The 17,828-nt window shown below is 43.7% G+C and overlaps 1 protein-coding gene across 1 annotated transcript; it reads right to left on the bottom strand.

The window, feature by feature from the left end:
* Positions 1-4,761: 4,761 nt before the first annotated feature.
* On the bottom strand, positions 4,762-16,731 carry LOC145407977 (uncharacterized). The gene is made up of 11 exons (XM_080278783.1): positions 16,518-16,731; positions 12,830-13,158; positions 11,998-12,135; positions 11,691-11,797; positions 11,351-11,496; positions 9,980-10,139; positions 8,780-8,939; positions 6,982-7,154; positions 5,380-5,494; positions 5,134-5,184; positions 4,762-5,046 (listed from the first exon to the last, which is right to left on the bottom strand). Exons 1-11 carry the CDS (start codon positions 16,628-16,630, stop codon positions 4,874-4,876), a joined length of 1,665 nt encoding a protein of 554 aa, XP_080134909.1. The 5' UTR covers positions 16,631-16,731; the 3' UTR covers positions 4,762-4,873.
* Positions 16,732-17,828: the final 1,097 nt, after the last annotated feature.

A 17,828-nucleotide genomic window follows, 5' to 3' on the forward strand; every position in this document is an offset into this window, starting at 1 on the left:
CTTACATATACACGTGAAAACACACACACACACACACAAGGAATGATATATGCTCAGAAATTCAACATAAACTCTACGGTCTCACCCTATCATATTTTACTTACTCTTCTGACCTGGAGAGTTGAGAGAGGGAGAGAGTGGGGGAGGTAAAATAAATCCGTGGGAGAGGGAAGGAAGGAGAAAATAGGGGAAGTCAAGAGAACATAAGTGTAAAGGAACTGTGCCATTTTAATTACGTTTCTAGTACTCCCGGAGGAGGGAATGGGAGTGGAGGGAGATGGAAAAAAATAGAGGAGATAAACTGAAAGTCGAGAAAATGAGGGAAATTACTGAAAACACAAAGACAGAGAAAATTTAGAGAGTAGGCTAAGGGGAAGGTATGGGGCGACAGTAGGAGCCATTTCTAGGTGATATAGGAGGTTTCGTCCCACCTCTTCCTTGGCGACTGAGTTTGGATGTTAAAGTTTATTATTCTCTTACTGTTTGTATCTTTTTGTATTAACATAATTTGCATCAGTGACATACAGGAGGATATAAAAGCGCAATGTATAGAATGAATTAACAAGGAAAAGGTGTTACGAAATCTCTAAAGTCATGTGGAATATCGGTGAATGGGTGAAGAATGAGGAGGGGGGGGGATGAGGAATGTAGTGCGGGAGCGTGTGTGGATGTAGGGAGAAGGGCGATGAGGAATGGGGTGCGGGAGTGTGTGTGTGTGTGTGTGTGTGTGTGTGTGTTGTGGGGGAATAGGGGGAGAGTTCAAGGGCTCTCGGTCAGTAGGGAGGTCGATTGGAAGCCATGTTAGACGGAAGATAAATAGCGACTAGCAGCAACAACATTAGCAGCAACGGTATCAACAAAAAGAAGAACGATAAAAATGTACGTACACAGCATGTTTTAAAAAAAATCCAGTAATCTTAGCAGCAGTAATAGTAGTAGGAATGGTTGCAGCAGCAGCAAAAATCGGCAGCACTCTAATACATCATCTGGTTGGAAAAGGCATATACTGTATAGTAAGCATTCTCTCTCTCTCTCTCTCTCTCACTCTCTCTCAAAAATGCACGCATTCATGCTTACAAAAGCTCACACACACACACACACACACACACACACACACACACACACACACACACACAGTTCCCATGCAATGATAGCCACGTGCACACTCACGCACGTACACATACCTACATAAACAGGGAAGAATGAATACCGGATTTATGTAAGTTTACTGTGTGGTTAATGTGTTCATTTCAGTAGATGGATAGATAGATAGATAGATATGTAGAGAGAGAGAGAGAGAGAGAGAGAGACTGTCAAACCAAAACACACACACACACACACATATAGCTGTCCCTTTTTAATCCCAAGCCTGAGCCACGCGAAGCCTCAGAACGCAGTAAACACCACTTTGTTTACTCGTTACCATAACAACTCGGCCACGCGTCTCTTCATACTCATTTGTCGCTACCTTCTTGACTTTGTAGCTGTGTAATATTTGCTCTCAATTATGCAGGCTCGGTGATAAACAGAGTGCCAATTATCTTGAGGAGAGAGAAAGAGAGAGAGGGGGGGGTTGTTTGTGGCATTGATTTCGAAATAAAATATATAAAAATTAACCTGAGACATTGTTTTGTTTTTGTTTTTTGTCTACCTGTTATTTTAGATCCCTCCTACCCTATATTTTAGTGGAGAAGTGGGCTTAGGACGATGATGATTATGATGGTGGTGGTGGTGACTTTGATGATGATGATGTTGAATACATTCCTCTTTGATATTTCTACTAACTGAATTGTGACGATACAGTGACGATAGAAATAACATACAAGAGAGTATTAAGCCCTTCAGTCCGATGATGTTTATTATAGTTTTACCATCTCAAGTCGATTTTATTCAGCTTTGACGAAACTTAGAACTGGAATGGTTATACATCTCCAGTTACCCCCAAAATTACATAGGTCTCCCCCAAGCTGAATGAAGTCACCCGGAGCTCTCTCTCTCTCTCTCGTTCTAAAAAAAGGGTTACAAGCACTCAAAACAAGCAAAGAATCAAGAAATCAGTAACATATGCTCAGCATTGTTGAGGTTTGTGTATCATATGCAGAAATTACTTGAAGGAAAGAGGTGTTAAGGAATGTTTTAAGTTTTATGAGTGCTGTTGCCTTTTTCTATGTGCACATTGTGTGTGTGTGTGTGCGTGGATTTTTAAAATGAAAGTCTGATGACAATTTCTTCTTGTTTTACATTTTTGCTGTATCCTTCCCCACCCTGTTACTAGCAGTTGGAAATAAGCTTATTGTGAGGATGAGATTATTAATATCAGATACCTGCAGTGAGTTCAAATTTTTTTTTTTTTTTTTTTTTTTTTTTTTTTTTTTTTTAAGGTGGAGGTGCCCACCATTCCCTCTGTTGATGTAATGATGATTTATGTGGCTGTACATAAGTGACAAGCCTATGATGGGTGGTAACCATATAAGGAACAAATGGACACTGTGGTCTGTTGGGTTAAGGTGGTGCAACTAGATGTGACCCCCAAGGTTTTGACTCTGATGAATGTTTGGGATTTTTGGTCATAATGTAGCAAAGGGATGAGTGACTGGTCACCCTTGCTTTTGTCTGGACTAAACAGCCTAGCCCTTTGCCCATGCACTCTTGCTTGGACATTTGCTATTGTTCTGACCCCAGGCTCATATGAACGTGAACCTGGTGGACTGTAGATCTAAGTTACCCTTCTCCTGCACTCCACAGTCCTCCTTTTGTGGGATAGGGAGGAAGTTGAGGGATGTTTTCATAACCAGTTCGCTGAGCCACCCAGTCATATTGGTGGCACTGTATGGAGGCATCCCTACCAGCACCATCAGAAGGTGTAGGAGATTAAAGCAAAGAACATCTTCCAAGTCTTAAAAATTTTATTAGTTATTAATACTTTGGAAATAAAACATCCCCAATAACATATCAACATTCCATTTTCAGTTACAAGATATGCATGGATACAAAAGAATCATAATCCAAGTCTGATATTAAAAAATATAGATTGTCTGTGTTTGTCTATGTGAGTGCACATGCTGTACGGTTAATTTCTAGAAACACATTTGTTTTCAGTGTGTGTGTGTTTGGGATATTGTTCTTGATATGTTCAGTTTGTCCCCACCATAAGCCACCAAATTTCATATTTGCTGTTTACTCCACAAGTACAGAAAACTGTCACAGTACCGTTATTCTTAGTGTGGTGACCTCAGTGTTATCTGAACAAACTTGGTGGACTGCAAGTATAAAAATGGCATTCTACTGCAGTCCACCACCCTTCTTTTGGGGTGTAGAGAGGGACTTTGGCAATGTTTGTAGTAACTGCTACAGTATTATATCAATGCCACCACTTGAAGGCATCCCTCTCCATCACCAAAGTTCCATTCCTGCCTGTAAATCTGATTTACTGGTTTCCCCAGTTTACAGTACTGCACAGGTAATGTGCCTGTTGGTGCTCAAGAAGGACACCTTCTCTTAGTGACACCTATATAGCCACACAGCTTCATTATCTGATTATTCAAACATCCCTCAACTTCCCTCTCCCCCAAAAGGAGGATACTGGACTGCAGGAGAATGACTACTTCAGTCTGCAGTCCACTGGGTTCATCTCCAAATGAGCCTGAGTCCACTCATACATAAGAAGCTGTATTTTTGTACATATTCCTGACGTACAATGTGGACCATCAGCATAAAATTATAAATAAATACAGCCTACAGGCATAGAATTAAGAGAGTGGCACAGGTTTCATAACACCTCTTCGTAAGTTATTTATTTTGCATATTACAACTTAACATTCTCTTCATTGCCATCTGTATTGTTCTAACACTGATATGGTTTGTATCAGTACCATGCAAAAGGTTATTGAGGTATAATGTGAGGAATAAATTGCTAAGGAAGAGGAGTTATGAAATCCCCAGAGCCACTTAGAATACAGCCCTAAATCACAGCAGCTCAGATCCAAACCCTTATAACTAAACACAGGAGTATTTTTGTGCCAAGATTAATCCCTGCAGTCTGGTGACATGTTGTATTAAACCTATCAGTTTGATACCATTTATTTTCTCTTGCTACAACTAGTTTTATTCTCTTTCAGTCACTGCCACTGTATTGAAAAAAAATAATGGAGGATGTATCAGTGTCCTCCAGTTTGCTAAATCTCTCCCGAGTTGAAAAATATTTTCGGTAGCAGTAGTAAAGTGGAAAAATAAGTCATTGGGTTGAAGGAGTTGTTTTTCTCCCACTGCCTCCATATGGTTTCATTCTAGTTTAGAATGACTGTAGTGAAGGGGTTAATGAAATAATGTATGTGACCCATTCACCTCATATAATTCCTCCAAATCTGTATAAAATAATCTGGAGACAGTAGGACTAAAATTACACATCACTGGATTGAAGAGATTAAAACAGAGGTTGAGCAATAAGGGGTACACAGTTCTTTCACAGTGCATTCAATAGTGGCATCTTTTATACAGTGCTATTGTTGTGTTGCTATGGAAGCTTTGGGGAGACATCAGATTGGGAGGGTTAATTAATAGCCTTCATTAACCCCTTCACAACTTGAAATCCTTCCAAAATTGAAATGTCAAAATGTCAAAACTGTAAGCTAAATTGGGGAGGGAGGGGGGTGGGTTGCTTCAGTGATGTTTTATATTACTTAAATCGTTATAAAATATGAACCACAGCGCAATTTCAGATGTCCTGTCAGATAGATTGAGCAGTTTTATTTTTATTCTCTCTCTCTCTCTCTCTCTCTCTCTCATAATATGTATGTATAAAATAAATAATATATCTGTTTCATATGTATGTATAAACAGTCTTTATCACTCTGTCTACCAATCTATCACTCTTTCATGTCAAATGGGTATAGGGCACAGTCACTACCTGGCAGTTCCTCTCCCTGTCACCCACTGCCACTGCAATACCCCGAACAGTGAAATATGAAGACAGCCTGGATATGGGGGACTGTCCTAGTGAGAGGTGTAGTAAGGGGGAACAGCACTCCATTCGACCCCACTTGATGCCTTCGCCAGAAGATGAAGGGCTCCATCGATCTTTGGAAGGGCTTGATCTCTCTCTGCTTCCCCTTGTGTTTTTAATGTGTATCCTGCTCTTAGAGGGTTCCATTTCCTCAGTCAAGATATTGTAGATTAGGAGGTCACCTGGATGAGAAAGTGGGTGATAAGTACAGTAGAGAGAAATTCTTTTTTTAAATACTTTTTGTATTCATAAATGCAGATAATAATATACTTAATGTCATTACTAATCCTTTGATAAGAGGGGGAGAATTTGAATATTTTTTCCTTATTCTGCTGATTATGTTCTACATAAGTTATAAGTAATGTAGTATAAAATACCTAATTTGGTGCCGCAGAAGACGATCCCCCTCCGGTAGTGAATAACTGTGACCTCCTGCATATGGGCGCTCCCCACTCGCACTTTGGCCAGAGTCAGGATGCAGCTGTTAACAGGCTGTCAAGGGAAATGTGATGTGTGAAAATGTGTAATGTGATGTGTTGATTTTTAATGCCCATGAGGTGAAGTCAGGATTCCAGGAGCCTGAAAGCTAAGTGAATAAGAGAGTGACCCATTTATTTTAGCAAATTTTTTATAGTTCCCCTTTGATCACATTTTATTTTGTTTTCTGGTCCTCACTTCACTGCTTCTGTAGGTGGGAAAAAAGGTCAGGGTGGTGGTGATGGTGGTGGTGGTGATAAGAGGTTACAAAGTCTTCATTATATGCTGCCTTTTCTGACATTCTCATTTGCCTTTAAGTGCAAAGTAATCACAAAAAAATTGCCTATTGAGGCACATCGCAGTTTACGGGTTTGGATAAAGCGTGGCATAATTTTATTTTATTTAACTTGGAGTCCCAATTTACATTCTCCCCCTACCCATGTCTTGTAGAAGGTATGAGGCTGCTTTCAATTCATAATGGGCAGAAGAAGGTTTAGATGTACAGCAGTTTATATCCACTGACTGCATCGTTTCATTTATAAAGACTTCAACATGCATCCATGCACTGGCCTTGGTCACCTAATGGCAGTTATCCATGCTGCTCGATCTCTAGCAGCCTCTCCATTCAGTCCCTTATCCCTGAGGTACTGAATGGAGACTACATGAAGGTAATTATGGCAGACAGTCAATTTAGGAAGTGGAGTTGTCACATCCATATAAACAATGCAATTAGTGAGTTATTGTGGCCACCACCACCTTCCTTTTTTTTACCCACTGAGCCTTGAGCCTTTCATTTTATTCTTGTCATCTCCAGATAATTCTGTTCAGCTTAGTAAAGTTTTTTTTTTTTTTTTAACTGAAGGAGTTAGATACTTGTATAGCCTTAATAAATCCTTTTCTAATCAGTGGCCTTTCCTATTTATGTGAATCATGTGGTACTATTAAGAATAATCTGTAAATGACAATGTGAATACAGAAAGTTAACTCACCCTTTGCTGCACACAGGGAATATATGGGTTTTAAGACTTGGTTCTGGAGACAGACGTTCGCATGTAGTGGCAATGATATGACTGGGTGTCCCCACCGCTCAGTTATACACATGGTGGTGCTGTGCACCCTAGTTGGAGCATCTGTGGCATCCACCTGGTAGCCAAACCTTGCCATATTTCCATACACCTTGGTGATGGAAGGACCTAGGTCTAATCCTGGTGAGGTACTGTCTGTCCCAAGGGGATGCTGCATCCTTACTAGTTTATTTACTGTACTGTACCTGTAGGACAGCCCCATAGAAGTAGTTCCTTACCAGAAGTCGATGGGTTTGCCTTCCAGGATTAAGCAACAACACCACCCAACATCCCTTAGCTCCCTGTTGCATGTATGGAGGCTGGTGCACTGCAGAAGGGCAGCTATGACTGGCGGTCCACTGAGTTCGTGTCCATTTGAACCCGGGGCCACAAATACAATGACTTGTCCCTCATCCCTAAATATTCGTTATACTGTACCTCTTGATAAGCACGACGACCGTGTTCCTCCTCTTCCGTCTGCATGGTAACATCTCTGGTTTGGGTAACTGAGGCAGTGTTTCCGACAGCTTCTGCCCCCCGTTGCACCCAGCCAGTCAACACACTTTCACCCACCAGCCAGTAGTCCCGGTCTCGGTCCATGTGCCAGTAGGCTGCAATGTAACAACAGCAGAAGTGACATGAAGCTAATTCGTCTGTGGCCACCTCTTCCGGGATTAAGTTGTCTGGCTTGGACAGATGATGTAGCTAAATAGATACAGTATAATACAACACACATCCTCCAACCAGCAGGCATGGCTACTGTACTGTACATGTGCCAGTACGCTGCAATGCAGTAAATGATATTTTAGTTGAACAAAATATTAAAACCTTAGTTAATATTCTGAAAAACTTTGCAGGGCTCTGAGGAAGCTCTCGTTGCGTTTTAGAAGTCATTCCTCATTGTCTCAGTTGCTGCAGTGATAAGATTCACTACACTACTGTTCACAGTACTAACATCATTATTATCCTGACCTTTTTCACACCTGGGGATGGAGTGAGGTAGGATCCAGAGCAAAGAAAGATGGAACACAAAGCAGAACTGTCATTAGCATGCCCAGGGAAATGGATCACATAAACATGAATCATCTGGGATCCCAGAATCCTGATTTCATCCCACATGCCCAAGCATCTGCGTAGAGTTTGGGTGAGTATTTTGCATTCCAAGTGTAATCCATATATGAGATCTTTGGTGCAAGAAGGGAAACTTGACCAAAATGAGTGTTGAGGTACCTGAGGTTAAAGTTTGTCCTCTTTATTGCTCATTTATCTAAATAACTAACAATACAGTCTTCACTTGCCAGCAAAAGGATGGAAACTTATTCTTTTAAATGCAGTACCGTATGAAGTTTGATCAGCCTTTTAAACCAGTCCATCCAAAAGTCAGTTATTGGTTGATTCACCCTTCTACCGCTGAGCCTGTCATATAAATTGGGTAACAGTGGGAAAATATGAAGCCTGGATACTACACAGGAGGAAGTACACAGCCTGTATGCTTATACAGGAGGAAATACACAGCCTGGATAACTACACAGGAGGAAATACACTGCCTGGATACCTACACAGGAGAAAATACACAGCCTGGATGCCTACATAGGAGGAAATACACAGCCTGGATGCCTATACATTAGGAAATACACAGCCTGGATGCCTGTACATTAGGAAATACACAGCCTGGATGCCTGCACATTAGGAAATACACAGCCTGGATGCCTGTACATTAGGAAATACACAGCCTGGATGCCTGTACATTAGGAAATACACAGCCTGGATGCCTATACATTAGGAAATACACAGCCTGGATTCCTATACATTAGGAAATACACAGCCTGGATGCCTATACATTAGGAAATACACAGCCTGCATGCCTGTACATTAGGAAATACACAGCCTGCATGCCTACATAAGCAGAAATACACAGCCTGGATGCCTACATAGGAGGAAATACATAGCTTGGATACCTACATAGGAGGAAATACACAGCCTGGATGCCTATATACTGTGAGAGGAAATACATGGCATGGATGTCTACACAGAAGGAAATGCACAACCTGGATGGCTACACAGGAGGAAATACACAGCTTGGATGCCTATACAGAAGGAAATACACAGCCTGAATACCTACATAGGTGGAATTACACAGCCTGGATACCTACAAAGAAGGAAATACACAGCCTGAATACTTATGCATGGGTGTCCTGGAGGTTACAGTTAGAAAATACACAGGCAAGATACATACATAAGAGTGTCCTGGAGGTTATGGTGGAGGCAAAGACCAGGCCACGGGACAGCAGTGTGGGGTTGGGGTAACGGAGGTCCTTGTACAGTGGAGACTCACCCACCAGCGTCCCAGACAAGGTATAACAAGACACGTGCCCACCAGATACCAGTACTGTCACCTGGGGGCATATGAAAGTTAGGAAGAGTTTGTTTACCTTGAGAGATTTTTGTCCATTAGCAACTTTTTCCTCTTAATGCAGGGACAGAATATGACTTTACTATGGCTCTACATCCTTTGTCATAGCACTTTAGTGTGACTGGAATCATAGTCTAGTACTAATATCTTGTTACCTCTCGGCATGGAGAGATGGCATTTTTTAGGTCTAGTCAGAGTTACTGGAGTGGGTGGTGACGAGGGGTAATGAGGACAAGGATACACAGCCAGTCCTTAATTCTCAAATGTATACATTACTTATCTTCATCAGGCTAGCACCAGCTGATTTTACTCTACTTAAGGAGGGCCATTAGTAGTGAAGGGGCTAGTAAAGTTTATGTGTAACCCCTACAATTAGAAGTATCTCTCAGACTAAATAAAATTGTCTGGAGATATGAAGATCGCAAGACATCCTCTGTGTGACTAATGTAACAGCTAATCCCATTTTATGCTCTTCAGAGTGCAGGGGCCTGTCTGGGGATAAGAAGATACCAAGATATCCTTTGCGTAACAGTAATGTAACAGCTAATCCCATACTGCATGGTTTGGAGTGTAGAGACCTGAGGCTAGGCTACCACAGTCCAGTATAATAATGGCCAAATGACCAGCCTAGGCTACTTCCCTTGATGTTGCATTATTGACAAATTCCAGTTACCTTTTGAGGATCAAAAGCTATTTTTAGGCTGCATCATCCCATAAAGGATAGCTAACATGGGATTTACTGCAATAGCAGAAGACAGCATCAAGAGAGGACCTGATGAAGATTTCTACTGTAAAAGTGTTGTGGAAAGGTTCACCAATAATGGCACTGATATAAATGGCATGGTAATACAGACATCCCTGAACTCTCTCTGTCCCTCACAAGAAGGATGGTGGACTGTAGGAGAAGGATAACCTTTGCCTTCAATTTAATGGGTTCAAGTCCTGGTGAAACTGAAGTCACAGCAAGAACTGTAATCTACTACTAAACCACCAGGCATCACAGGAAACATTTGGACAACTCACAAAGCCATTCCAGAGGTCCCAGATGAGGGGTGAGGATGTGGTGGTCAGGCGGCCCAAGAGAGTCAACTCCACACTGGTATGCGACACCAGCTGTGCCTGATACACGACCAGGTGGTACTCGTCCACCAGCTGTGACATCACCAGCATATGGCCCTCACAGCTGTGGATAGGGGCTAGATTGGTGACAGGAATGATGTAAAAATTAGTATTAGAAGGACAATAAAATGAGAGTAAGATAAAACTTGGTGTTATAGGAACAATAAAATCAGAATGTGAAGCTGGTAAAACCTTCTGTTCAGGGACAGCAGAAAACTAATAGACCAGTTATGACATCACCATTTTATATCACTCAGCTGCAGGTATGGGAGGACTAGAGTGAGTTGGTGGCAGGAGTAAGGTTAAAAAAAAAAATAACCAGACATATCCTCTATGAGTCTCTTCAGTATTACAGAACCCTTTAACCCTGAAAAAGAACCATCAGGTGGTAATCTGAAACCTCCTCAGTTTGATGATACAGTTTCTGTTTTATTCATGTAGCTATTTCATTCCCTCATGAAGGAAAGAGTTTGTGAAGACTGTACTGTCTGACCCCTTTAATCTGAACAGTCTCTCATAAGCTGGATAAAATTGCCAGGACTTAGCAAGAATAAAACATACTGTAACAAGCATGTCATCATGGGAAATTTTAGTTTATGTATTATATTTTTCACTCTGATATATTGTCCATTTTATCTGTGCTACAGTTTTATCATTCTCTTTACCTTAACAGTAACTTTTCAAGCTGGAGGGATTAAAGTACAGCATATACACCATTCATTAACCTGCTCAGTGGGGGAGATTTTCCCTAAACTGAATAAGATCACGGGGAGGAAGAACAAATAAAGTACTGTAAATATTACATTACAGGTTGTACTAGTTGTTATGGCCCCAGGCTTATTTGAACATGAAGCCAGTGACAGTAGGCTGAAGTTGCCCTTTTCATGTAGTCCTTCCTCCTCCGTTTGGGGGATGGAGTGGACACTGAGGTACCTTTTTATAACAAGCAGACAGCTATGCTGTATGGCCATATCAGTGCTTTTGTGCATAGGCGTCATCTCCAACAGTTATTGAAGTGAATGGGTTAAAGGAGGCCAGTTGTACTAGAGGGCTTAAATACGCTTTTTGCATTAACTCGGCCCAGTATCTCTCCATCTTGAATACTGAGTTGTTACAACAGACCAACACTGTAATATGGTACTAGTAACAAAACAATATCATGGAAAAGATGTAGAGCCATGGCACTGTTTTTTTCTGCTACTGAGTTATGAGGAAAAGCTACAAAAGGACAGAAATCTGGGGCCAGCTAAGGTGAAAGAGCTATATTGTACTCACCTTATCCTTGAGTCGACTGAGAGTTGTGGTGTAATGCTGAGCGGGGTGAGGGCGTGAAGGTGATGCTGTACCAGAAGAAGCTGTAGCTCTTTATCCACACATACCGCCAGCATTGGGGGCTCACCTCCACCCTCCATTACACACACCTGTAATATAATGGTAGTATCATCATCACCATCATTGTCATCACACACACACACACGCACACATTCTATTTAGTGATTTTTTTGCTTTGTATGTGTGTGTGTGTGTGTGTACCTTCTTACTGACTCTCCACAGGACTAGTTTATGCTCATATGTCCCATATTCATTTACCCTCCCCCCCCCCTCTCTCTCTCACCTTATTAACAGTGCCAGTGAATGACGTATGGCACTCCTCTCCCTCCTCCCCGAGCAGCACCATCCGAGCTCCACTTCCACAATGTGTCACAACCACCATGAAGCTATCTGTGGAGTGAAGAAGGTGTGAACTGGAGAAAGAAAGGGAGATGGGTGGTAGGAACGACAAAAGGATGGAAGGAATAGAAAGGACAATGGATGATGTGGAGGATGGTAGATTACAGGAGGAGGAAACTTCTTGCAGTCCACTAGGTTCACTTACAACAACAACAACTACTACTATTACCACTACCACTACTACCCCTGACCTGTTGATGCAAGTAGAGCGACGCCGGTGAGTTGTCTGGAGACGGAGCAATCATCGGGTCTCGTGGTGAGTCGGGTCCTTACCACCATGCGGGTCACCTCCAGCCAATCCACACCTCCATCATCGTCTTCCGCCTCCACTGTAAATATTTAAGTAGGTAGGTGTGTAGGCAAAATGGCAGTTAGGGTGGGGAGACTGATGGAAGGATGAAGGTTACGGTGGGTAAGTTCGTTGGTAGGTAAATAAGTAGGTAGGTTGGGCAAACAGAAAGAAGGATGGATTGTATAAAGGTGGGTAATTTTGTTGGTAGGAAGACAGGTAGGAAGGTATGTGGCCTACAGAAGGCAGGTAGAATGGGAAGCTAGAAGGAAATATGAGGAGTAAAAACGAATGTAAATGAACTAGTACACAAACTTTGGAAACTGATTAGGTTGTCCTGTTGTCGTTTACGATTGTGTTATTATGTGCATAAAGTTGCATGCCCAAAGATGACCCAATTGAGATAATATTAATTCGTTTACACTGTCACTGTTATGTGACGGTAGTGTTAAATTGGATGGGGGGGGGAGGATATGAGACCACGAAAATACTGTAAATAGGGTTATCTTTTATCATAGGTCTAATATGTGTAAAGTTGCATGTCCAAAGGTGTCTCGGTTACAGAAAGGCGACATCCACTTCCTGTGATTAGTGCAGGAGAGAGGTGGAGGACCCAGAATCTTGAAAAACCGTATCCCTGACCATTCACCACTCTCACATACACTCTCCTAGCCATTGTCTTCCTCCACTCTCTCCACATGGCCAAACCATCTTATCTAAATCTTTATCATTACCTTCCATATCATCATTGGTGGGTGGAGGTATGGGTGAGGGGCTGTCATGGCGGTCATCTGGACGTACATTGGTCGTTGGCGTGATGTTAGGGGCGTTGAGTGTGAGTTGGGCGGCAGAGGGTGTGATATTGTTGGCGTTTGGTGAGGTAGAGGCGCTCTTGGAGGGCGTGTGGACTGATATGAGTGGCCTATGTGCTGGGTTGAGCGAAATGTGGGCTGGATCGGTCGAACGTTTGGACTTGATTGGGATGTGGCGAGCGAGGGAGCACTCGTGGGTCAGCTCGACCAGGAGACGGGGCGGAAGGAACTGGCACCGACGTTGACATATTCTGAAAAATTTATTCACTATAAGATGGTAATGTTTATGTTTACGCTTACGTCTTTGAAAGGCTTGGTTATGCAAGTGTGTGTGAGCCTTTGGTCTTCTGTTGATGACAACCGTGATGCTGTGTGGCATGCAGCTCCAACACCATCGTTGTGCCACCAGGGTTCTGCCCAGGGTTAGAATTTGGGATTTTCCTTCTCTTAGGTCGTTCTAGGAACAGACCGAAGTTGTATAGCAATCTGTATAGGCAGTAGTCTCAGTCTGGACTTCTATGGTTTACACGGAGTTGAGTCCTCTGCCTGGGAGTTTTTTGTGCAGGGCCAGCTACCAGGTATATGGCCCAATATCAATACCAGGGCAGTACCTGTCACGGTCATTCTAGTAGCCATCCAACCCCTCCCTACGATATACAGTATATATATATATATATATATATATATATATATATATATATATATATATATATATATATATATATATATATATATATATTGTTATGCTGAGTGTTTTTAGGTCGACTCCTCGCCCTAAAAACACTAGCGACTGAGCGGGGTCCTCTTTCCGGACCGGAAGTAAAGCACCAACAAAGGAACAGGACATAAAAACTAGGCAGTATACCTTAACACATCTATTGCCTTAATTCTAAAACCGTTACAATATGATACAGAGTGATATTTAGGATATAGGATACAGGGACACAGAGTTAAGTTGGGATGACAAGAGATACCTGTACTCAACACACGATATGATACACATATAACAATGGCTTTAGTTCTATAAGTGTGGATGACCGTCTTTCATTGAAACCCAAAATATCTATATTCACAGTAGCAAGGGGAATACACAAGATTAAGAGTCTGGGGGAGGAATATTACTATAAGGAAGTCAGGGTGCGGATCATGACACTCGACTCAGTTAACTACCGCGGCGACACTCCACAGGTTTTGGTTCTCCCGCGCACCCTGATTGTCATTCACACTTACGGGAAGTTCCTTTATTTTGGGAGGGTGATAGCACTTTACTTATTATTATTGAATTACTTTCCCTTAAGGGACATGTGAGTTTGTTGGGTTAAATAACATTAGCCGCTGGTTTCATATGGATCACACTGTCACTCTGTCACTGTTCACTGTTCCTCTTTCTCGGGTTTACAAGTAGGTCTAAAGGGCGTCACTGATTTACCCGTGTTTCCTGGGTTAGTTCACTCTGTTCGAGGGGGAGGACCTCAGGGGGACTCTGCCTGTGGCGGGCAACACACTACCCGCAGGGGAGTCACTGCCCGGGTCCGGTCCGTCGGTGAGTTGCAGGGAGGCCCTCCTGTCTGGGGGCCTCGACCTGAAGGTAGACCCTTACCTCAGGGTCTCGTCGGTGGGGTGCAGGGAGGCCCGCCTGTCTGGGGGCCTCGACCTGAGAGGTGGCCCTCGGGGCTGGGGCCAAACAGTTGGAGGAGGCGGGTCTGGCGTCGGTGGCTCCGCGGGGTGAGGGGGTCAGTGTTACCCTCACCTGTAGGCTGCTGGGCTCGCCTGGGGGTCCTGGGGCTGCGGTGGTCTGCCAGGGGACGCGACGTCAGGGTTGGGATGCGGCCTCGTCTCCTGCTGGTGCCTGGAGAAGAATCTCCCAGGAGTAGGAGGCAGGTCCGGTCTCGGACTTTGCCTCCACTCTGGTGACACCTTCGGGGCAACTCTCCCGGGTGGTGTCAAGCTATTCCCACAGGGGAACGCGGAAGGTGGAGTGCACACGGAGACCATGTCCTCTCCTACATACAGGGAGGGAAGCACAGAGGCGACTCTCTCTCCTGTCTCTGTCACAGCCGTGGCTCCAGGTTGCTTTACCCTGGGACCCACTTTTCGCTTTCTACTAGGGCCTCCTGCCCTTGGAGTGGCGGAGGGTACTGGCCCCTCGTGGCACACTGTAGGGCCTCCTGCCCGGGATGTGGCAGAGGTATTGTTCCCTCGTGGCACACTGTAGGGCCTCCTGCCCTGGATGTGGCAGTGGGTATTGCTCTCTCTTGACACACTGTAGGGCCTCCTGCCCGGGATGTGGCAGAGGGTATTGCTCCCTCGTGGCACACTGTAGGGCCTCCTGCCCGGGATGTGGCAGAGGGTACTGGCCCCTCGTGGCGCACCAAAGGGCCTCCTGCCCTGGATGTGGCAGAGGGTATTGCTCCCTCGTGGCACACTGTAGGGCCTCCTGCCCTGGATGTGGCAGAGGCAGGGACACCTCGTGGCTCACTGAAAGGCCTCCTGCCCTTGAGGGGTGTAACTATGGCCGTCCCCAAAATGTTACTAGGGACTGACTCTTGTTCAGTGCCACCCCACTGCTGTCGATGGTTGTCCCGCCTGCGAGGTTGTTTCCGATCCTGGTTCACCTGGTGTCGGGGCAGTTCCGGGGAAAAGGGGCACAGGTCAGTGGTGGGTGGGTGACCCTCTTGCCATGGGTCATTAGCCCCCCTGTTGTCTCTTCCTGGGGTGGTGGTGGCCCGGTGGTGGGGTGGGGGGTGGCGGGGTCGGTGGTCCGGCGGCGGGCATTATATATATATATATATATATATATATATATATATATATATATATATATATATATATATATATATATATATATAAGGCGATACTGTAAACAAGCTTAAGAAATTTTTGACGTGTGGTTACGGAGGTCGTTTAAAGAGAAAATTGTTAATTGTGTCAGTGCAAGCCTGTGTTCTTAAGAATTTGTATCCCAACCAAGATCTAAGGAGATACCTAGCACTCAGCAATAGTCCTGCGTCGCCCACAATCGTAGTTATACTCGGATGCATCTGAGATTACGAGCACTACTACTGCTATCCTGTGCCTCACTCCTCGAACCTCGACCATGTCTGGGTCAAATTACGATTGTGAGCTGCGGAGGACTTCTCTTGTGTGTACATCATATATGAACTCCATTTAAATTCATAAATGCATCCTTCTCGGTTTCTTCCTGACAGCAGCTTACCATTAAACATAGTTTTCTATCGTGTCGAATGCTTATGTGAAACTAAAGTAAGTTACGGAAACGTCATAAATTCCTTACTAACTCACAGACATAAACGATATTTTTTGGAACCAGCCCAGAAATGTAGATCTTTCTGTACCAGTGTATTAAATCATCAAGCTAATACATGGCAACAAAGTTTTACTGAGGAATCCCCCGATCGACCCCTTTCAAAGCACGCGAGACTATTTTACTGAAGTTATTGCCGGTGACGGTAAGATTTTTTTTTTTTTTTGCCAAATTATTTAGTATCAAACTACTGTAGTAATAAAGTATTCAGCAAGTAGAGAAAAGATAGAAAAATATATATATATTCAGGAGTGTTATCGGAGATCCTTGAGGGCAGTCACCCACCTTCTCGCTAGATGCCTCCACTGGCGGCAAACACAGGCGACTCTCAGAAGGTCGACAGAAGGGAGGTGGCTATGAATCACCTCCCATATTTCGGGTGGAAAGTGAGATTCCATGACGGAGTAACGCGACACGATATCGGTGGAAGATCATGCACAATTTAAAAAGAGTCACATAGCACTGGACCCCGTCATGGAAGACTTATGTGAGTGCCAGAGTGAGCAGGGTGGTGATGTGGGCGGCACTGGGACAACACGACGACTTTGAACCAGTGGCGCTAAATTCAATTTACTTAGCACACTTGTATGCTCTGACGTTCCCGTGACACAATGACAGAATTTGTTCTGTTCACCTTGACCCCATGTAGACTGTCACTAATGAGTACTACTATTTAAGTAAACTTTTTCATCATACAGGAGGACGGAAGCCTATTCTTCTGGTATCAATGTATTTATTTGAACAAAATAATAATTGTCATTTGATTGTTATGTTTATCACTCAATCGCCCTGCGGTTTATGAAAACTCCAGTGTTTATTATACGAGTAAGAATGAAGGAATTGCCTGGAGAATTAAACTAAATATAACGGAGTTAATGGCCTCGCTGCCACCACCACTTAAGTTTGGCTACCACTATCCTCTCGGTAAGCCTACAGTGTAGTCTTTACACTGCGGGAGTCTGTGCTGTCGTGACAGTGTTCTTGACCCATTTTCTCCTCAGTCAAGGAGAGGGACCACTGTGGCTTCAGTTAATGGGTGTACTTTCATGTAGCAGACCTCCACACCGACTTGACCCAAACTGACCCACGAATGGGCTGGGGGCTGGGTTCAGGTGGGGGGGGGAGTGATCTTTGGGTTTGGGTGGGTTTTCCCTTGGGCAGTTCTTTAGTTTGGAGCAAGGGTCTCTCTCTCTCTCTCTCTCTCTCTCTCTCTCTCTCTCTCTCTCTCTCTCTCTCTCTCTCTCTCTCTCTCGTATGACTGTCAGAAAGTAATCAATTTCTTCAGCTGTTGTTGTTGTTTACGAGTGTTTCGTAACAGGGGTAAACATGTCAAAAACAGATAGTGAGAGTGAAGACCTTGGCGTGAGAGCGAGAGAGTACTCAATCTGCCATTTTAGGAATGTTATTACTACTGGGAAAGTAATATTACTTCAATACCATTTCAGGAATGTTATTTCCATCAAGTAGTTAAAAAGTGGTCCGTTGGTTGAAAGAACTCGAGTTTCATCGCAGGCTTGGATCAGTACCGTACCATACCTCATTCTCAGGTTGAGAAGTCATGATGATGGTGGTGCTGGTGCTGGTGGTTGTAGTGAT

This window comes from Coenobita brevimanus, chromosome 8 (assembly GCF_032717465.1).
Source record: "Coenobita brevimanus isolate Jiangsu-jjx chromosome 8, ASM3271746v2, whole genome shotgun sequence".
NCBI classification, from domain to species: domain Eukaryota; kingdom Metazoa; phylum Arthropoda; class Malacostraca; order Decapoda; family Coenobitidae; genus Coenobita; species Coenobita brevimanus.

Bases quoted from the DNA above. Each gene is read 5' to 3' on its own strand.
- LOC145407977 (XM_080278783.1), bottom strand. From the start codon at position 16,630: ATGGAATCTCACTTTCCACCCGAAATATGGGAGGTGATTCATAGCCAC. The intron at 7,155-8,779 runs GTATGTATCTTG...GTTACATTGCAG, and splicing joins AACCTCCAGGACACTCTTAT to CCTACTGGCACATGGACCGA. The intron at 5,185-5,379 runs GTATTTTATACT...TTTCTCATCCAG, and splicing joins CTTCTGCGGCACCAAATTAG to GTGACCTCCTAATCTACAAT.